At 48.7% G+C, this 22,094-nt stretch overlaps 1 protein-coding gene across 1 annotated transcript; it reads right to left on the minus strand.

The window, feature by feature from the left end:
• Nucleotides 1-4,649: 4,649 nt before the first annotated feature.
• On the minus strand, nt 4,650-22,094 carry LOC125448666 (uncharacterized protein DDB_G0292642-like). Its single transcript, XM_048524095.1, has 4 exons — nt 21,986-22,094; nt 15,937-16,019; nt 11,149-11,298; nt 4,650-5,096 (listed from the first exon to the last, which is right to left on the minus strand). The coding sequence occupies exons 1-4, from the start codon at nt 22,023-22,025 to the stop codon at nt 4,650-4,652; spliced, it is 720 nt and encodes a 239-aa protein (XP_048380052.1). The 5' UTR covers nt 22,026-22,094.

The raw sequence follows: 22,094 nt of genomic DNA on the forward strand, positions 1-22,094 counted from the left end.
TTATTCAACCTCCATTTGTGTCACCTGACGCAGCTTTCTATTCTTGGCAAATCCCCTCTCAGCATGGGCAGTACCCACCCGGCACTGCCTCCTCCCGTCCCCACCCGGCACTTCCTTCTCCTGTCCCCACCCGCACTGCCTCCTCCCGTCCCCACCCAGCACTGCCGCCTCCCATCCCCACCCGGCACTGCCTCCTCCCATCTCCACCCGCACTGCCTCCTCCCGTCCCCACCCGGCACTGCCTCCTCCCATCCCCACTCGCACTGCCTCCTCCCGTCCCCACCCGGCACTGCCTCCTCCCGTCCCCACCCGGCACTGCCGCCTCCCATCCCCACCCGCACTGCCTCCTCCCGTCCCCACCCGGCACTGCCGCCTCCCATCCCCACCCGGCACTGCCTCCTCCCATCCCCACCCGGCATTGCCCCTTCCCATCCCCACCCGGCATTGCCCCTTCCCATCCCCACCCGGCACTGCCTCCTCCCATTCCCACCCGGCATCGCATCCTCCCATTCCCACCCGGCATCGCTTCCTCCCATCCTCACCCGGCACCGCCTCCTCCCCTCCCCACCCGGCACCGCCTCCTCCCCTCCCCACCCGGCACCGCCTCCTCCCCTCCCCACCCGGCACCGCCTCCTCCCCTCCCCACCCGGCATCGCTTCCTCCCATCCCCACCCGGCACCTCCTCCTCCCATCCCCACCCGGCACCGCCTCCTCCCATTCCCACCCGGCACCGCCTCCTCCCCTCCCCACCCGGCACCGCCTCCTCCCCTCCCCACCCGGCATCGCTTCCTCCCCTCCCCACCCGGCATCGCTTCCTCCCATCCCCACCCGGCACCTCCTCCTCCCATCCCCACCCGGCATCGCCTCCTCCCCTCCCCACCCGGCATCGCTTCCTCCCATCCTCACCCGGCACCGCCTCCTCCCCTCCCCACCCGGCACCGCTTCCTCCCATCCCCACCCGGCACCTCCTCCTCCCATCCCCACCCGGCACCGCCTCCTCCCATTCCCACCCGGCACCGCCTCCTCCCCTCCCCACCCGGCACCGCCTCCTCCCCTCCCCACCCGGCACCGCTTCCTCCCATCCCCACCCGACACCTCCTCCTCCCATCCCCACCTGGCACCGCCTCCTCCCATCCCCACCCGGCACCGCTTTCTCCCCTCCCCACCCGGCACCAACTCCTCCCCTCCCCACCCGGCACTGCTTCCACCCAGCACCGCCTCCTCCCATCCCCACCAGGCACTGCCCCTCCTCCCCTAGCACTGTCGCCTTCTCCCCTTGGCACTGCCTCTCCCACCCACCCTGACACTGTCCTCCCACCCAGCACTGCCCCCTCCTCCCCTTGGCGCTGCCTCCTCCCCTCCCCACAACAGTGCCCCATGTCCTCCCTTCCCTTTCCCTGGTACTGCCCCATCATCCCCTTCCCCTCCCCCTGGCACTGTTCCCTACTGTCTGTTTGTCCCTGCTACTCTCAACCCCCACTGGCACTGCGCCCTCCCCTCCACCATGGCATTGACTACCTCCCTTCCCACAGGCAATGCCCCCTCCCCGGCACTGTCCTCACCCTGCTCTCCCATCCCACAGGACTGCGCCAGTGACAGCTGGGTGAAGTGCTAGCTGCAATTGGACATTTGAAAGTTATGTCACTTCCTTGCTCCATGTCGCATTGACTAGATTTTCCTTTATTCATTCTTGGGGCATGGGCGTTACCGGCTGGGCTAATATTTGTTTCCCATTCCTGATTGTCCTTTGAGATGGTGAGCTGCCGTCTTGAAACACCACAGCGGATTTTATGCCGGTGCTCCCACCACGAGAGGGAATTCCGGGATTTTGACCCAGTGACACTGAATGAACGGCCGATATATTTGCATGGTGAGTGGCTTGAATTTGCAGGGGGTGATGTTCCCAAGTCTGCGTTACCCTTGTCCTTCTCAATGGAAGTGGTCGTGGGCTTGGAAGGAGCTGTCTGAGGGGTCTTTGGTGAATGTCTGCAGCGTATCTTGCAGGTGGTACACACTGCTGTGACTGAGCGTCGATAGTGGAGGGAGTGGATGTGGCGCCACTTGTCCTGGATGGTGTCGAGCTTCTTGAGTGTTATTGGGACTGCCCCTGTCCGGGCAAGTGGGGAGTGTTCTGTCACTTGTGCCTTGTAGATGGTGGACAGGCTCTGGGGAGTCAGGAGGTGAGTTACTCAGTGCAGGATTCCCAGCCTCTGGCCCGTTATTTGTGGGTACGCATATTGAGGTAACCCTTGCTTTGTCTGAACATATGGGCAGCTAACAGCTTTTTGATTGGCTGTTTTACCTTTCTGACTAATTACTCTGTTTTATGTTGCCAGTTACACTGGATGAAATCTTTTCATTATCTGTTTCCACCCTCTTTGCCTTTTGCAGGATGTAGTCTTTCATTATTTAATCTCCACTGGCCTTCGATCTAACACACACCTTTTTATTCCTGCTGTATCCTCACTTCTTCCATTGGCTTGAAAATTGCTACGTCCTCTCAGTTCTGACAGAAGCTCATCCCGCATTGAAGCATTAGCTCTGTGTCGCCTGAATCTTGTTCCAGGGTTTTTATTTTGACTTTGGGATTTCCTGCATTCTGCATAATTTGGTTTCTTTGTCGCTCAAATCCGATAACGTTTTATCAAAGCTTTTCATGTCACGCTGACGAGGGACAATTTGCATGAATGCCAGTAAAAGGCAGACACCAAGATGCAGTCAGAAAGGATACATGCACATACTGTGTTGCACTTTTCAACTCAACAGGACAGGTATAGTTCTCAGAGAGGTGACTTGACCAATCAGTGTAATCCTTCCTGGGTTAAGCTTGGCAGTTAACTATCAATCCTCGTGGACTTTAGCAATTGAATGAACAGTCCCACAGCTCTCTGCTAAAAAGAATGGACAAAGATTGTAATTTATGTCAGTTCCTTTTTCCAAATCTCAATGATTGGACTTTTTTCCAGCTCTTTCACATGATGTGCTGGGCCAGTACTTATTGCCCATCTTTAATTGCCCCCCTTTGGAAGGTGGCCGGTGAGCACCCTTCTTGAACCGCTTCAGTCCAGGGACATCCATGATGCCATTAAGGAGTTCCAGAATTTTAACACTGAAGGAAAAGCGATACAGTCTCAAGTCATGATGTTGTTAGAGACCAAACCAGTCTCCCTCCAAAATATGTTATGAAGACATATTACAGAGATAGCCTAGACTCTAATTTTTATCTTTGTTTGAAAGCAAATATGAGCTGCCATGCTCCAGTATGATTTCATTGGTCCACTACTAACATTTAATCAAAACACTCTACTCTAACAATGCAGTTAAAATGCGACCAACTGAAGAATCAATACAACTTTATTGATATAATCAACAAGATACTGTATTATGTAACCACGAGTCATCAACTGTCCCAACGTAGGCAGCATTTCAGAAACATATGTGCTGTACTGTTCTATGTTCTATGTTCTATGTTCTATACCCTCTGGCAGGAATGGAAAGCAGCAAAACAGTTATAGTTCTCACATCCTGATAAAGGGTGTAAACCTGAAATGTTGACTTTCCTGCTCCTCTGATAATGTGTACCTCCAGCTCCACATTGTATTGAACCTGACTGCAGCATCTGCAGTTCTTGCTATCTCCTGTCCTTCTTCAGTCCAGAAGAATCAATCTGCTCCTTCTCATTTCTAAGAGGAAAGCTCTCTAAGTCTTCAGTGTAGCTGCAGAGAGAATGCTAGCTGTCTGCCTCAGCAGTGAACTGCCAGAAAAAAAATAACTAAAATCAAAATCCCCTAGGTCCATGTAAACCTGATGTCATACACTCATGATTTTTTTTTGTCTTACTCTAACGAGAAAAAAACACACCCCGGGAAAGAATATCAAAAGACAGTTCTGAGGGAGAGAATATAGCAGCCAGTAAAGATTCATTGCTGTCCAACCCTGCTGAGACCCCAGCAACAACTACTGAAAGCTAAACTAAAATTCCCTGGAACTGTGAGAACTTGACCACACCCAGTCAGGCTGCCTCTATTGTTTCAAGTTTAAAATAAAACCCCTTCTCATAGACCACTCCTCACCTGCACCACAATCTCTCTCTAAAAGAAACCAGGAACAAAACACTTCGAGCCACACTAAGCAAAGAAAATAGAGGTGCAGGACCAGGTGATACATTGAGTTCGAAGCATGTGGGATCTACTGGACCCCGTTGTAGTTTCATTGTGACCACATCTGTCGCAAGTGTTGGTTGCTTGAGGAACTGTGGCTCAGAGTTGATGAGCTGGAGTCTGAACTTTGATCCACAATGCATCAAGGAGTGGAGTGTTACCTCGAAGAGAGAAACCCAAGGCTAGTTGCAAACTGCCTACCAGGAGCCAACATTGTTGTGACAGAACCCCTCTGCAGGAGGAACAGGATAGCATGCACCTGTTAAAGGCGTGGAAACATCACAATAGTGAGTGGTCTGGAAGGGGATTTGCAGGTGGGTGGTGTTCCCATGTATCAGCTGTCCTTTCCCTTCTATGTGGCAGTGGTCATGGCTTTGGAAGGTGCTGTCAGAGGAGTCTGGGTGAGTCACTGTAGAGCGTCTTGTAGATTGTCCGCAGTGCCGTGATGGAGGATTAGCGATGGAAGGGGTTTGGCCTATGTTTCCTTGGCTAGTGTTGACTGTCAGAAAACGTCTGCCTGGGCGCCATGGGTTTGACACATTGAGCAACGTGGTACCATTCGCGTTTGGCATTATAGCACGTGGAGCGTTTCTCCAAGCACCGGTAGCAGAAAGAGAGGCCACAGCTCACGCAGTTGATGTACTTGCACCCCTCTGCATGGGAGATCAAGACTTTGCAGCTGGGACATGCCCGGATCATAGGGCAGCCATGGACGGACAGCATTGGGTCGTTGATTGTGGGGCATGACTGCAGCAGTGCCACCAAGCTGCAGTTGTTGTTCTTGCAGGCCTCTCCTTGAGCCAACCTTCTGTTCCTTCTCCTCAGACAGTTCCAGCAGAACCGGTAGGGCTTTCCCATATTCCCTGGGCATGCTGGGCATTCCACAAAAAGCTCCTCTGTGTCCATCCGCTGCACAACGCGATTGCACCTCGGACACTGGCGACAAAAGAGCACGGTTAGTCACCTGCCTCGCTGCACACTGCAACTAGACCCCTGCAATCGATATCATAGTCTGTAATAGAAACCAAAAGAACTGCAGATGCTGTGAATCAGGAACAAAAACAGAAGTTGTGGAAAAGCTCAGCAGGTCCGGCAGCATCTGTGAAATCAGAGTTAACATTTCGCTTCTGGTGACCCTTCCTCACAACTGATGGTAGCAGGGGAGGTTTATATGCAGAAGTTAGAGTGAAAGGAGGGTTTAAGGAGTAAATGAGAGGTGGGATAAAGCCCAGTGAGAGAGAAGAACCATTGGACAGACAAAGGAGTAAATAACCGTCTGGCTAGGAGGGGGAGCAGCTGTTAATGGAAACTGCGAATGGCTAACAATAGGTAGCCTGTAATGGCAGGCTATGTGATAATGAGTCCTGGTGTATGGGTTAGGGGGCTAGGACACAGGAGAGTTCAGGCCTAAAAATTATCAAACTCAATATTGAGCCCAGAGGGCTGCATGGTCCCAAATGGAAAATGAGGTGTTGTTTTTCCACCTTGCACTGAGCTTCATTGGAGCACAGCAGCAAGCCTGAGACAGAGATGTTGGCCAGGGAACAGGGTGGTGTCTTAAAGTGGCAGGCAACAGGAAGCTCAGGGTCTTTTTTGCAAGCAGAACACAGATGTTCCGTAAAGTGGTCACCCAGTGTACACTTCATTTCCCTAGTGTAGAGGAGACCATGTTGTGTGCAGCGAATGCAGTAGGCCAGATTCTGGGAGGTGCAGGTGCAGTGTTGCTTCACCTGGAAGGTACGTTTGGGCCCTTGGATAGTGGGGAGGGGGGTAAATGGGCAGGTGTTACATATTCGCCGGGTACAGGGGAAAGTGCCATAGGGCTGTGGAGAGGAGTGAAGGAAGAGTGGGTGTCCCAGAGGGAATGGTCCCTGCAGAATGTGGACAAGAGAGCGGAGGGAAATATGTGTCTGGTGGTGGCATCTTGCCGGAGGTGGTGGAAATGGCGTCTGCTGATCTTCTGGATGTGGATGCTGGTGGGATGGTAGGTAAGGACAAGAAGAACCCCATCACTGTTGTGGGATGCAAGAGAAGGAGTGAGGGCAGAAGTGCGGGAGATGAGGACCCTGTCGACAATGGAGCTGGGGAATCCTCGGTTGAGGTAGAAGGTGGACATTTCGGAGGCTCTGTTGTTGAAATTTATTCATCTGAACATATGCAATGGAGACGGAGGAACTGAGAGAACGGGATGGAGTCTTTACAGGAAGCAGGGTGTGAGGATGTATAGTCCAGGTAGATGTGGGAGTCAGTGGGTTTGTAATGGATATTAGTGGCCAGTATAGCCCCAGGAATGGAAACAGATATCAAAGGGAAGGGAGGAATCAGAGATAGACCAGGTGAAAGTGAGGGCAGGGTGGAAATTGGAAGTGAAATCGATGAACTTCTCCAAGTCCAGACGAGAGAAGGAAGCAGCACCAATGGTATCATTGATATCCTGGAGGAAGAGTTATGGGTGAGGGCCCAAATAGGACCGGAACAAGGAACGTTCCAAGGACCCATGAAGAGACGGGCATAACTGGGGCCCATGCGGGTACCCGCAGCCACTCTGACCTGAAGAAAATGAGAAGAGTTGAAAGTGAAGTTGTTGAGGGTGAGGATGAGCGGAGGAGAGTGGTGGTGGGTGGGGATGGTTCGGACCTTTGCTCCAGGAAGCAGCAGACAGCCCTGAGACCCTTCTGGTGGGGAATGGATGTGTGATGGGATTACATGTCCGTGGTAAAGAGGAGGTGGCTGGATCCTGCAAACTGGAAATTCCGAAACTGGTGTAAAGCGTCAGAGGAATCACGGATGCACAGCAGGGATTGGACCAGGGGAGAGAAGTCTGAGTCAAGGTAGGAAGAGATGTGTTTTGTGGGGCATGAGCAGACAGAAACAACGGGTCTGCCTGGACATTCCTATTTGTGGATTTTCAGGAGGAGGTAGACTGAGTTGTGCAGGGCTGGAGTGTCGATAAGTAAAACGGGGGAGATCACCAGATGAAGTGAGGTCAGTTACCATTACCATAGTTGATACAGTGGCCTAATGTGCCATGGGGGGGGGGGTTCATGGTCCGGGGAGTATAGGAGGAGGTATCTGAGAGCTGGAGCTCAGCCTCTGCACTGCGGAGGTCAGTGCACCAGACTACAACAGCACCACCTTTATCAGCAGGCTTAATAACAAAGTCAGGGTTAGATCTGAGCACACGGAGTGCAGTCAGTTTGGAGTGAGGTAGCTCGGATTAGGTGAGGGGGGAGGTAGGGAAATTGAGACGGCCAGTGTCCTGTTGACAGTTCTCAGTGAACAGGTTGAGTGCAGAAGGAGGAGTCCAAGGGAGGGATAGTGTTGGAGCTGGGTGAAGGAGTTTGAGGGCAGGGAGGGGGCTCTTGTCCAAAGAAACGAGCGCGGAGGCAAAGATGGCGGAACAAGAGTTTGAAGTCGTGTCGTGCCTGAAATTCGTTAAGGTGGGGCTGCAGAGGAATAAAGCTGAGGCCTTTGCTGAGTACAGAATGTTCAGCATCGGAGCGTGGAATATTAGGAGGGGTGGTGAATACCCGAAAGGAGGTGGGGTTGTGGAAGGGGGTAGGAGAGGATGGTTCCCGAGGACTTATGGTTATCTCTGAGCTGTTGCATCTTGTGGGCCTTGATGCCTGAAAGGGAAAGATAAAGTTTCTTGTTAGCACAACAAATGAGCCGGAGGATGAAGTGGAACTGCGGAGTGGCGCAGCCCTGAGCCAGTGTGTTATGATGCTGTTGGAGAGAAGGGTCGAGAGTATGCATGTGCCGCCACATGGCACTGAGTGTGGACCTCAGGATGTGGCGAGAGCAGCTGTCCATGGAACATTGAGCATCACGGAGATATCTGTGACCCTGGGAGGATTCAAAGCATGAGGGATGAGACTTCAGTTGGAATCCACATGGAGCGAGTCTGAGCTGGAGCAAGTCATTGAGGAAAGAATGATAGAATCTTTACAATGTAGAAAGAGGCCATTCAGCCCATTGAGTTTGCACCCACCCTCTGACGAGCATCTCACCCTCTCTTCATAACCCTGCATTCCCCTATGGCTAAACCACCTAGCTAGCATATCCAGCATGCCCAGTCCACCTAACCTGCACACCATGGAGCCTGAGTTTGATTCTAGTCAGGGGCAACTGTCTATGTAGTTTGCACATTCTCCCTGTGTCTTTTGTGGGTTTCCCGCAGGTGCTCTGGTTTCTTCCCACAGCCTAAAGATGTGCAGTTAGGTGGATTGGCCATGCCAAATTGTGCATAGTGTCCAGTGATGTGCAGTCTAGGAGGATTAGCCACAGGAAATGCAGGGTTGTAGGGATGGGTCTGGATGGAATAATCTTCAGAGGGTAGGTGTGGAATCGCTGGGCTAAATAGCCTTTTTCCAAACTGTAGGGCTTCTATGAAAAAGCATGCAATGTGGCGAAGATTAGTGAGATCATTGGGAAGCCTTTATAAACCAGAAGAGGTTAACTTAAAAAGCAATAAGGCAAGAAAAAATGAAATCTGGGGGTAAAATAGCTGGTAAAATAAAAGAAGACTGAAAGTTTATTTTAGGTATCTAAAAGATAACAGAGAGGTAAGTGTGGACATTGGACTGCTGGAAAGTGAGGCTGGAGAAGTAGCAATGGGGAACAAAGAAATGGCAGAGGAACTGAACAGGTACTTTGCATCAGTCTGTCTGGTGGAAGATACCAGTAGCAAACGTGAACTTTGGCAGAGTCAGGGAGCAGAGATGAGTGTAGTAGCCATCACTAAGGAGGAGGTGCTGGGAAGGCTGAAAGGCCTTAATGTGGATAAATGACCCAGACCAGAGAAACTAGAGTTCTGAAGGAAATAGCTGAGGAGATTGTAGACACCCTGGTGGTGATCTTTCAGGAATCACTGGAGTCGGGGAGGATCTCAAAATGTAACACCTCTGTTTAAATGCAGTGGGCAGGAATCTATAGGCCGGTTATCATGGCCTTGATTGTTCGTGAGATTTTAGAGTCCATGAGATTGCGGAGACTTGGAAGTACGCGGTAAAATAGGGCTGAGTCAGCACGACTTGGTCAAGCATATTTTGGTGTGGAACAGAAATGTCACTTGGGCCAAACGGCCTATTTCTGTGCTGGCATGGGGCACACATTACAACCATTGGCTGTTTGGGTCAAACTACATGTTCCTCTGAGTGTCCATTATAGTACGAACTAAGCCAGGCTAACAATCACGATGTCGCCTGTTAGATGTGAATTTATGGCTGGGCGGTACCTGGTGACCAATGCAGAATGTGCCAGAAACCACCCTCCCAGCCATAAAACTACACAAATTCATAGCGCAGTTCATTTCATGATGGCAATTCAGACACAGTGACCTCTTCTCTGCAAATGAAAGAAATATTCTCCATTTCTTTCTCCATGCCAATGTCAAATCAGAGTCAACTTCTGACTAATCAGTCTCCTTCTCACCTGAAGTCTAAATTGTTGTAACTGTTGGAAATTTGGCGTTCTTGCAATAGTCCTGATGAGTATGAGATGGAAACGTTCAGCTCCAAGTCCCTCAAACTGTAGTAGCCCAAGCCAAACATAGGCATGCACGGGGATTCCTAGAGGCATGGTTCTCCACCCGTAATGCAATCAACAGACACAGAACTGAACCCCATATACAAACTCATAAGATCAAAACTAGAAATGACACTACTCATCATAACGGACCAAACAGTATAAATTTATAAGCGGAGCAGAATAACATCACTTCATCGGAGGGTCCACTGATGATGTTACTTAGCATGGTGACGAAATGTCTGAACGAGAGCAAGCCAGCTTGGCGAGCAAGTCAACGTCACCCACACCCAAACTACAGATCTTTGCCAAAACTTTAAACCAAGTCTGCTTTCCAGAGAGACCACTCTCTCCGTGACTCCCTTATTCGCTCCACACTGCCCTCCAACCCCACCACACTCGGCACCTTCCCCTGCAACCGCAGGAAATGCTACACTTGCCCCCCACACCTCCTCCCTCACCCCCATCCCAGGCTCCAAGATGACTTTCCATATTAAGCAGAGGTTCACCTGCACATCTGCCAATGTGGTATACTGCATCCACTGTACCCGGTGTGGCTTCCTCTACGTTGGGGAAACCAAGCAGAGGCTTGGGGACCGCTTTGTGGAACACCTCCGCTCGGTTCGCAATAAACAACTGCACCTCCCAGTCGCCAACCATTTCAACATCCCCTCCCATTCTTTAGATGACATGTCCATCATGGGCCTCCTGCAGTGCCACAATGATGCCACCCGAAGGTTGTAGGAACAGCAACTCATATTCCGCTTGGGAACCCTGCAGCCCAATGGTATCAATGTGGACTTCACCAGCTTCAAAATCTCCCCTTCCCCCACCGCATCCCAAAACCAGCCCAGTTCGTCCCCTCCCCCACTGCACCACACAACCAGCCCAGCTCTTCCCCTCCACCCACTGCATCCCCAAACCAGTCCAGCCTGTCTCTGCCTCCCTAACCTGTTCTTCCTCGCACCCATCCCTTCCTCCCACCACAAGCCACACCTCCATCTCCTACCTACTACCCTCATCCCACCTCCTTGACCTGTCCGTCTTCCCTGGACTGACCTATCACCTCCCCACCTATACTCTCCTCTCCACCTATCTTCTTTTCTCTCCATCTTCGGTCCGCCTTCCTCTCTCTCCCTATTTATTCCAGACTGTACTGTTCTATGTTCTATGTTCTAACCCTCACCCTATCCCCCTCTCTGATGGTCTAGGCCCGAAACATCAGCTTTTGTGCTCCTGAGATGCTGCTGGGCCTGCTGTGTTCATCCAGCCTCACATTTCATTATCTTTAAACCAAGTCCCTCTTTTTCAGTGATATTTCAGTTCTTCTCATTGTAATTTTCTACAAATCCAAAAGCTAGGATCTGTCTGAACCAGCTCTGTACCATCTGCCTTCACCCTTGGGTTGAGTAAGATCTGAAAATGTGACAAGTTCTTACAGCGTTTGGTTTTCCATTTGTACCTTTTTGCAATATTCGGTGTCCTGCTCCGTCAGTTGAGAGATCTTCTCCTCAAAGAGTCTTTGCTCACTGTCAGGAAAGAGCTCCAGTCTGCGTAGCTCCTGCCAAAGCAACCGCTGCCCACAACAGGGGCAGCTGATGTTGTAGATATTCTGATAAAGTCAAAAGGAACTCTTAGAAGCTTCTTCACCGAAGAAATGGCCCCTGTTTCCTCACAGCCAGCAATCTGCATTTGTACAGTACCTGGAACACTGTGAATCATTCCAAGGCATGTAGGTCAACCGCAGAAGCTGCCCAAGAAGCCGGAATTGGAGGAGCACAGAGATCTCAGAGGGTTTCTGGGCAAGATGAAGTTACAGAGATAGTGGGGGGGGAAATGGCTGGAGGGGGTGACCGATAGGGAGGGGGTGACAGAGATAGGGAGGGGGTGTAGGGACTGGTGAGCTTAATAGTCCAGTCCAAATCAGACAGATTTTTGATTGACGGGAAGGCATGGGTTATGGAGGGACTGGAGGCAGCAAAGTGAAGAGGAGGACACAGTCAGCTCAGCTGGAATGGTATTGAATCACTTGAAGGACCAAATGGCCTACTGCCATCTCCTAATTCTCATCAATGTGCTGAAGAGGATGCCGGGAGATGTGTCTCACTCATGCACATGTCATGTCGATGGGGCATTTTAGATTAACATGTGAGCACAGCCAGGGGCCTCACGGTAAGGGCCCCTCCTGAAGGACTGCACTTCACTGGGACCTGAAGCTGAGCCTGACTTTCTGAAGTTTGACTTGAACTCACAACTGTCTGTATCTGTGGCAAAATATCTACTCACAGAGCTAATTTTTGTGCTCCTGAGATGCTGCTTGGCCTGCTGTGTTCATCCAGCCTCACATTTTATTATCTAAGGTAAGGAAGAAGTTGCGTTTGCTGGAATGAGAATCCAACACCAGGATCCCAATGATCAGTCTTAGTTGGTGTCTGAGTGCTCTCCTGATTCTGATCAGCTTTGCCAGGGTAAATAAAAGTGTATGACTGGTGACTAGTAAAAAAAGTCATCTATTAAAAGTCTTAAATCGCGACCCTTGCCTTGAAAGGTACAAAAAACCCACATTTCCCACATTCTGTTCGTGCTAATGAAATAATGTACTGAGGGTTAAAAATTAAACTGATACACAGTAGATGACTTCAACTTATGATGCAAAATTATTTAGAGTTATGTTCACATTTTCCTAACACAGGAAACGGATAAACAGTCTTTCCACATTGTCTGAGATAACACGGTGTGAAGCTGGATGAACACAACAGGCCAAGCAGCATCAGAGGAGCAGGAAAGCTGATGTTTTGGGTGAGACCCTTGATGCTAATTGGCCTGCTGTGTTCATCCAGTTCTACACCTTGTTATCTCAGATTCTCCAGCATCGGCAGTTCCTACTATCTCTTTCCACATTGTCTATTCAGTTACACGGGAAAGTGAAAATAATAAGCAAAAATAGCAACATTTCAGAGTTCTCAGTTTAGTTTTTTTTTAGATCAACCTGTAGCTTTGAGGTATAGATACAGCGAATAGGAACCATTTCCCCTGGAGCCTCGAAGGTTGAGAGGTGACTCCATAGAGGTTTATACAATCATGAGGGACATGGATACAGTAAATAACCAAGATCTTTTTCTCCAGGGTAGTGGAGTCCAAAACTGGACGGCATATGTTTACGGTGAGAGAGGAAACATTTAAAAGGGACCAGACGGGCAATTTTTACATGCAGAAGGTGGTGTATGTATGAAACAAGCTGCCAGAGGAAGTGGTGGAGGCTGGGAAAGTGACAGCATTGAAAAGGCATCTGGATGGGTACATGAATGGGAAGGGTTTAGAGGGATACGGGCCAAAGGCAGGATAATTGCACTAGTTCGGGTCAGGAAACCTGGTCACCATGGACATGATGGGCTGAACGGCCTGTTTCCATGCTGTATGAGTGTTGGAGCTGGTTGGAGAGAGAACTTTTGGATTGAGACCAGTTTGTCTCCCAAATTACCACAGAGGCTGTTGAAGCTGGGTCATTCAGTAATTTCAAGATTGCAATAGACAGTTTTGTTAATTGGTGAGGGAATCAAAGGTTATGGGGTAAAGGTAGGAAAGTAGAGTTGAGGATTATCAGATCTCATTGAATGGCAGAGTGAACTTGATGGACTGAATGGCCGGCTTCCACTCAGACACCTCGTGGTTGGACAACAGGGGGAGGAGCTGGAAAGTTGCTGCTCTCTGTGCAATCAGAAGCAGAAAGCCATTTGGACCGTCAATGTCTCCAGCCTTGCCCCATTGCCCTGTCATTTTTACCCTTTCCTTCTAGGAAGGAATGCCCCTTGTGAATGTTTGTGTTGAAATTGCTTTCCTTCATGTGGACCAGACTGTGAGAACTCTTAGTGTTTAAGGAGGGAAAAGCACTCCTCACTCCCTCCAACCCAGTTCTTTTCCCAAACTTCCTCCATCGCCTGTTCACCAACTCCTTTGCTATTTGTTACAATTTCTACTTTTCTTGACTTTGAATGCCTCTTTTGAATTTCCCCCAGACCTTCTGTGCTCTATGAGGAACATTAGCTTTCCCAGCTGTTTGGTGTAATACCCCAGGGACTGTTTTTGTAAATCTCCTCACTAACACCTTTTTTTTTAATTTCAAGTTTTTGTATCTGAGATGGCGCCAGGAATTGGCAATTTTGCGTTCTCATGAAACCCAATTCTAATGATCTTCCTAAAATACCGTACACAGAATCCCCACAGTGTGGAAGTGACTCTCTGAAGAGTATCCCATGCAGACTCCCCCATCCCTGTAACCCTGCATTTCCCCATGGCTATAACCCACATAACACGCACATCCCTGGACACTATGGGCAACTTAGCACAGCCAATCCAGCCCAACCTGCACATCTTTGGCCTATGGGAGGAAATCTGGAGCACTGGGAGGAAACCCATGCAGACACGGAGAATGTGCAGACTCCATACAGACAGCCGCCTGAGGATGGGATTGAACCTGGATCCCTGGTGCTGTGAGGCTGCAGTGCTAACCACTGAGCCAATGTGCTGCCCTCTGCAGACACTGTAATCCTGCCTAGGCCTAGCCAGTGCTTTATGATTTATGCAATTTGCAAATATATCATAGTTGGAGCTATAGGGATAAGCTGGGACTACTTTCCCTGGAGCATTGGAGGCTGAGGTCTGACCTTATAGAGGTTTATAAAATCATGAGGGACACGGATAGGGTGAATAGCCAAGGTCTTTCTCCCCAGGGTGGGGGAATCCAAACCTAGAGGGCATAGGTTTAAGGTGAGAGGATAAAGATTTAAAAGGGGCCTGAGGGACAACTTTTTCGCGCAGAGGGTGGTGCGTGTATGGAATGAGCTGCCAGAGGAAGTGTTGGGGGCCGGTACAATTACAATATTTAAAAGGGATCTGGATGGGTACAGGAAGGGTTTAGAGGAAAATGGGCCAAATGCTGGCAAATGGGACTAGGTCAGCTTATGATATCTGATCATTTATGAGTTTGCTGACTTGCTCTCCGAGCTTGTCCTTGTTCAGTTTTTTCATTACCATGCTAGTTGACATCATCAGTGGAGCCTCTGATGAGGCGATGTTATTCTACTTTGCTTGGAATTGATACTGGTGAAATGTCTGAATGAGAACAAGCCAGCTCAGCAAGCAAGTCAACAAACTCACCCACAAACCGAGCTATAGGTCTTTGCCAAAACTTTAAATCCGGTCAATTAAATCAATGATTTGGATGAGAATTCAGGAGGTGTGGTTAGTAAGTTTGCAGATGACACCGAGATTGGTGGTGTAGTGGACAGTGAAGAAGGTTATCTGGGAATGCAGCGTGATTTTGATCAACTGGGCAGGTGGGCTGAGGAATGGCAGATAGGAGTTTAATTTAGATAAAGGTAAGGAGTTGAATTTTGGAAGGCAAACCAGGGCAGGACTTACACAGTCATGGGTAGGGCCCTAAGGAATGTTATAGAACAAAGAGATCTAGGGCTACAGGTTCATAATCTCTTGAAAGTACAGTCACAGGTAGACAGGATGGTCAGAGCGTTGAGTACAGGAGTTGGGATGCCTTGTTGCAACTGTACAAGATGTTGTTGATGCCACATTTGGAGTATAGCGTGCAGTTCTGGTCAGCCTACGATAGAAAAGATATTATTAAACTAAAAAGAGTGCAGAAGTGATTTTCTAGAATGCTTCCCGGACTGGAAGGTTTGAGTTGTAAGGGGAGGTTGGATAGGCTGGGATTTCTTTCCCTGAAGTGTAGGAGACTGAGGGGTGACCTTCCAAGGTGTCTCAAATCATGAGAGACATAGATAAGATAGGTAGCCAACAGCTGTTCCCCTGTGTAGGGAGGTCTAATAGGGATAGCTTTAAGGTGAGAGGGAAGAGATACGAAGGATCCAGGGGTACAATTTGATTCACACCGGGCGTGGTGAGCGTCTGGAATGGGCTGCCAGAGGTAGCGGTAGAAGTGAGTACAATTTTGTCATTTAAGAAACATTTAGACAGGGACATGGATGGGATGGGTGCGGACGGATAAGGACCAAACACAGGCAAATGGGATTAGTTTAATTGGGAAAATGGAGTGGCATGGGCAACTTGGGCCAAAGGATAAGTTCTCATGCTGTAAACCTCTATGACTCTATGGTCACGTGAACAAGTTGGACCAAAGGGTCTGTTTCTGTGCTGTATGACCAGGAGCCAATGAGTCGAATAGTTTCAGATGATTGGAAAGGCAAGAAACATCTTAAGAAACAGAGGTACGCACCAAATCCAGAAGTCTCTTGATGTGTATCTTCATCTGGTTTGTATTCTTGAAGTGCTTGCATATGGTTCTGGTTTGTGAACTCCCTGCCAAAGAGAATATGTTTAGGCACCAACTGCAGCTTGAAACCTCACATCTGTTGAACTGCTAAGAATCAGAGAGCAGGGAAGGAAAGGAGCAAATCTGCCTGGAGGTCTCTGCTGTTCCTTTTTCTGGAGCGGTGATAAGATCCTGCCTTTCAATCCCAGTAAGTAAGTCACTGGTGCTGGGACCTAGACGCATCATCTCAGAATTAGGGGTCGCCTAAGACAGAGGTGAGGAGGTATTTCTTCTCTCAGAGGGGAGTGAATCTGTGGAGTTCCTTGCCACATCAAGCCTGGGCCATTAAGTATACTCAGGGCAGGGACAGATTTTTAATTGGTAACAGACAGCGGGCTATGGGGGACAAAGGTGGGAAAGTAGAGTTGATGGTCAGATCTCATTGAATAGCAGAGCAGACTTGGTGGGTTGAATGGCCTACTTCTGCCACTTCAGCTTCAGGCTGTTTCTCCCATTGCAGTATCAGAGAATGCCATTATAGAGAGATACTTGACTAATAGGGCGCCCAAGGTTAGGAGGTGATCGTTTGGCCATGATTAGACCTTACTGATTGGAGACGCAGACGCGAGGGGCTGTCCCTTCTCCTAATCTGTATGTTCACTGGCCAACATTTCCCTCTGAACTTTGCCATGTCAGCAGTCACTGTGTCATTGTAGATTGTGGCCACTTGGCAGAGCTGTGGTGCAGCTCTCAGGTGAGCTGTCGACATTGTATGTACATCAAAACTGGCACCCCATCCACTGAGCAGTCCAGGAACTGGCATCTGGGAGCTGAAATACATTCCCCCCTTCCTCACCCTCCACTCCCACCCCTGCCCCCACCTCCCCCAGCTGCTTTAGAAACCTTAGATGCTTCAACGCCAGGCCCCTCTCTCACTTTCCTCCTCGGACTCACAAGCAATTAAAGGATTTGAGTCGCAGAATGCATATGTTACAAGAATGTTGCCAGGGAGAGACTGAATAGGCTGGGGCTATTTTCCCTGGAGCGTCGGAGGCTGTGGGGTGACCTACTTATAGAGGTTTATAAAATCATGAGGGGCATGGATAGGATGAATAGTCAAGGTCTTTCTCTCCCCGGGGTGGGGGAGTCCACAACTAGAGGGGCATAGGTTTAAGGTGAGAGGGAAAGATTTAAAAGGGATCTGAGGGACAACATTTTTACACAGAGGGTGGTGCATGTGTGGAATGAGCTGCCAGAGGAAGTGGTGGAGGCTGGTACCGTTACAACATTTAAAAGGCATCTGGATGGATACAGGAAGGGTTGAGAGGGATATGGGCTGGAAAATGGGACTAGATTAATCTACAATGCGGGTAATTCTCCAATAATGCAATAATTGTATTCTTGTGTGACCTTGCACGATAGAAAATAGCCACAGAATATGGCATTACAGGGAAATTGCTATTCTGTACGATAAGAAGTTTGCTTTATCCAAACAGCGTTCACTATTCATCAGCCAATTTGTGTTAATGAAACACGCATTATTTCAGAAATACCAGTATCTGGTTGGCATGGACGAGTTAGACCAAAGGGTTTGTATCCACGCTGTACAGCTGAATGACCATCTGGATGGGTGTATGATAGGAAGGGTTTAGAGGGATTTGGGCCAAATGCTGGCAAATGGCACTAGATTGGTTGAGCATATCTGGTCGGCGTGGATGAGTTGGACTGAAGGGTCTGTTCCTGTGCTGTTTGACTTTATGGCTGGCTACTCAACTTTGAGGGTCACCTCAATGGCACTGATCCGGTCTGAACTTCACATTCCGGTCAGAAGGACTGGGAATTCCCCCAGACGACGTCGGTCTCCTGATATAATTGGGTGAAATGGGAAGGTCCCAGAGTCTTTTTGTATTAAAGGAAGTCCCAGACTTCCCTGACCTCAGAAACACAGGCAGCTCACAGTGGACTGACTGAGTGAAACTGATGGGGGCAGGAGAGTACAGAGAGTGTCTTTGGCCAGTCATACTGTAGACCTGAATGCAGGCCACATGGTGCCCCTACTAAAGCCACAGGTCACTTTCTGAATCGAGCAGGGCAGTTACAACAAAGAGCCCACCACATCACTCTGGGGTCATGCATAGAGTAACGGCAACAGATTTCTCTCCCTAAAGGGTATTGTGAACCCAGATGACGTTTTTACAGCTAGAGTCGATTCCAGCTGTCATGGTCACTCGGAATGGTTTTGTTCCAAATACATGAATCTGATTTCCACCACAGGGATGTGGGATTTGAATCCATCTTCCTGAACGAAGCCTTCATATAAATCTTCGGATTACGGGTCTGGTAAAATTATCACTAAGCCAACAGCTCCCCATAGCAGCATTGAACTATTTCAAGTTTTAGCAAAGATTTGTAGTTCAGGTGTGGGTGAGGTTGTTGACTTGCTCGCCGAGCTGGCTTGTTTTCGTTCAGACGTTTCATCATCATGCTAGATAACATCGTCAGTGAGGCCTCTGATTGAGCGATGTTATTCTACTCCACTTGGAATTTATACTGTCTGATCCACTTTGGTGAGTAGTGTCATTTCTGGTTTTGTTCTGTCTGGGTTTGTTTATGGGGTCCAATTCTATATGTTTGTTGATAGCATTATGGATGGAGAACCGTGTCTCGAGAAATTCCCATGTGTGTCTGTGTTTGGCTTGAGTAACTAGGGTTACATCGTCCCAGTCTATTCGCATCAAAAATCACAGTATCTAAACATGATGGACCAGCAGTGGACTGCAACCCTAAAACAAACCATCACCATCAATCAACACAAGACCAAAACTAAGAAGAGGCACAAACTACACTCACCAAACTGATCCACCACAAAGACTGGGACAACAACAAACTGGGCACATCGATAGGAAACCCACCCAGCCGACAACTCTCAGAAACTGAGAAAGCTGACCTGTTACACGGGCTGAACTGTAACCACACAGATGCAAACAGAACAGACTTCATGGCCACCCCGGAGACTACTTTAAAAGACAACAGACTCACGGATGAAACACAGCAAGCCATCTGACAAACTATAATCACCGTACTGCACAGAAGGAACAAAGGGGACATCCTGAACACATCAGAGAGAAAAAGCACTAGACAAACTTAAAGAAAGACAAGAACATTACAGTCCTAGCAGCAGACAAAGGGTGAATGACCGTCATTATGAACAAACCAGACAATATTAAGGAAGTGCAGGCATTGCTCGCAGATACGGCCACTTACCAACAGGTGGCGATAGCCCCAACATCGCAGTTTGGAAATAAGATCACCCAGACACTGAAACGACTGATGAATGCAGGGCAGATAACCAAAACAGACTTCATGAGAATGAAACCAGAAGGCACAAGCACCCCCGAATCTATGGACTGCCGAAAGTACATAAACCAGACATGCCTCTCAGACCCATTGTTTCCCTGCCAGGCACGCAGTCACACAAACTGGCCAGGGACCTACAACAGAGACTGAAACACCTCGCCGACAGATCACCTCATTCCATCCACTCAATCTAAGAATTCTTCAAGAACATAAAAATTAACAACAATGAGATTACGATATCCTTGGATGTCACAGCTTTCTTCACGTCAATCAACATCCCACGGGCCAGAGACTGTGTCCACACAGGAAGCAGCAATGCAGACTAGCAACTCCATCAGCAAGGACAGTACACTCAAACTACTAGACTTGTGCCTCGCCAGACACTTTGTCTTCACTGATCAAGTATATTAACAGATTAACGTCCATGGGGTCACCCATCTCAGGACCCAATGCAGAGGCAGTCGTGCAAAGACTAGAACACCCTCCCCCACATTCAACCTAAACCGTGGATCTGGTACTTAGACAGCACATTTGTCATTATTAAATGCAACAAATTAGAAGAGACCCACCACCTCATCAGCAACAAAGTGTGGAGCTGGATGAACACAGCAAGGCCAAGCAGCATCTTAGGAGCACAAAAGCTGACGTTTTGGGGCCTAGACCCTTCATCAGAAAACCCGAAACGTCAGCTTTTGTGCTCCTAAGATGCTGCTTGGCCTGCTGTGTTCATCCAGCCCCACACCTTGTTATCTCGGATTCTCCAGCATCTGCAGTTCCCATTACGTCTGACCTCATCAACAACATATTTGCAGGGATTAAACTCACAAGAAGAAAACAACAATCAGCTTCCGTTTCTGGATGTCAGAGTTGAGCGAATGACCAATGGAGAGTTCCAAACCACAGTTTTCAGAAAAGCAACCCACACTGACCAAATCTTCATCTTTCATAGCGTCCACAGACAAAGCTGCATTGGGACACTATTTAAATGGCCCAGGACACACTGCAACACTCCAGTACTACACAGGAAAGAGGAGGTGCACCTGTACAAAATGTTTGCTTTGAACAGATATCCCTGCAACTTCATCCCCAGATGCCAACTAAACAGACAGCAACAGGAGGACACTGTACGTCCTAATGCACTGGCCACACTGCCCTACATCAGGAACATACCAGAGCTGATAACAGGACTGCAAAGTCCACGAGGAATCAGGGTACCCCACAAGCTCACGGGCACCCTATGACAAACACTCACAAGGATTAAAGACCCCATTCCCACAACACACAGAACCAACTTGGTTTACAAAATACCATGCAATGGCTGCCACAAACATTACATTAGACAGACAGGAAGGAAACTTGCCATCAGAATACATGAACATTAACTAGCAACAAAACGGCACGATGAACTCTCCTTAATATCAGTACACTCCAACATCGAAGGCCATCACTTCAACTGGGACAACGTAACCAAGCCAAACATAGACACACACAGGAATTCCTCGAGGCATTGTTCTCCACCCGTAATGCAATCGACAAACACATAGAATTGGACCCGTTATACAAACCCATACCGAACAAAACCAGAAATGACACTGCTTGCCGTAATGGACTGGACAGTATAAATTCCAAGCGGAGTAAAACAATATCGCTTCATTAGAGGCCTCACTGATGATGTTACCCAGCATGGTGACGAAACCGTCTGAATGAGAACGGGCCAGCTTGGCGAGCTAGGAATAGAACTATGAAGCACAGCTAACATATACACAAACACGCACACATGCGCGCACACACATATATATAGACACACGCATCACACATATAGACACACATCATACATATACACACACTGACATGTACACATATGCACATACTCACACACATGCACATACACACATATACACAATTATACACATACATACACACACACACACACACACACACACAGGCATGCATGCACATGGAATTAGAATTGGAACATTGACAGGTCTATGCCCTGCCCATCATGAGCCTGGGTGCACTATACAGCCATGGGGGATATCACAAGCTCACCCCCCCATTCCCCTCAGCTGCATGCCTCCATTTTCAGGAAGGATCACCATGACTAGACCTGGCTGATGCCCATTCTCACCAACATGCCCTTAGACCAACTGCCTGTCCAAAAGAAAAGAACATCCTGGGGCATCAAATGAGGGAACTTCCCCAATAGCCAAAGTTTCCCAAAGTGGGGGTTGGGAGATCAGGTGGGTTCAGGAGCTGAAATCCTGGGGCTGCTGAGATAATCTGAGGCAGTATTGGTCACTGCGGATCGACACCCCAGTATACTTGCCCAGACTTATTTCATTTGATTTATTTATATATTGTTACACATCCCTCATTACAAAACACAAAGTGTCATGTAGTTTTGAACTCTCCAGCGCCATCTTAAAACACAGAAAAATACACCAAAACATCGGACTGTCAGGGCAGAAAAACAAAGGAAGTTTCAAACTTCACAATCCTTCTTATTAAGTCCGCTGTTGTGACTCAATACAGGGACACAGTTGCAAATGGTTTGAGTTTGTGGCTGACAGATTTCTGTTCCGGGCCCATCTTCCTGAGCTGCTGTTGTCTGGAAATGACAAGGCAAAGACTGGGAGACAGGACATAAACCACCTACCTGCCTCATCTTGAGATCGACAGGTGAAATTATCCTCCATTTCTTGGGACCACCCAGCAATTTTCAGCAATTATCACAACCTGCTCCTTTGCTACACAGGCACTCAAAC

Source organism: Stegostoma tigrinum, chromosome 45, assembly GCF_030684315.1.
Source record: "Stegostoma tigrinum isolate sSteTig4 chromosome 45, sSteTig4.hap1, whole genome shotgun sequence".
In the NCBI taxonomy this organism is placed as follows: Eukaryota; Metazoa; Chordata; class Chondrichthyes; order Orectolobiformes; family Stegostomatidae; genus Stegostoma; species Stegostoma tigrinum.

Bases quoted from the DNA above. Each gene is read 5' to 3' on its own strand.
- LOC125448666 (XM_048524095.1), bottom strand. From the start codon at position 22,025: ATGGAGGATAATTTCACCTGTCGATCTCAAGATGAGGCAG. The intron at 11,299-15,936 runs GTGCGTACCTCT...TGACTTTATCAG, and splicing joins TCAAGAGACTTCTGGATTTG to AATATCTACAACATCAGCTG. The intron at 5,097-11,148 runs GTACAAATGGAA...TTTTGTCGCCAG, and splicing joins ACACCGAATATTGCAAAAAG to TGTCCGAGGTGCAATCGCGT.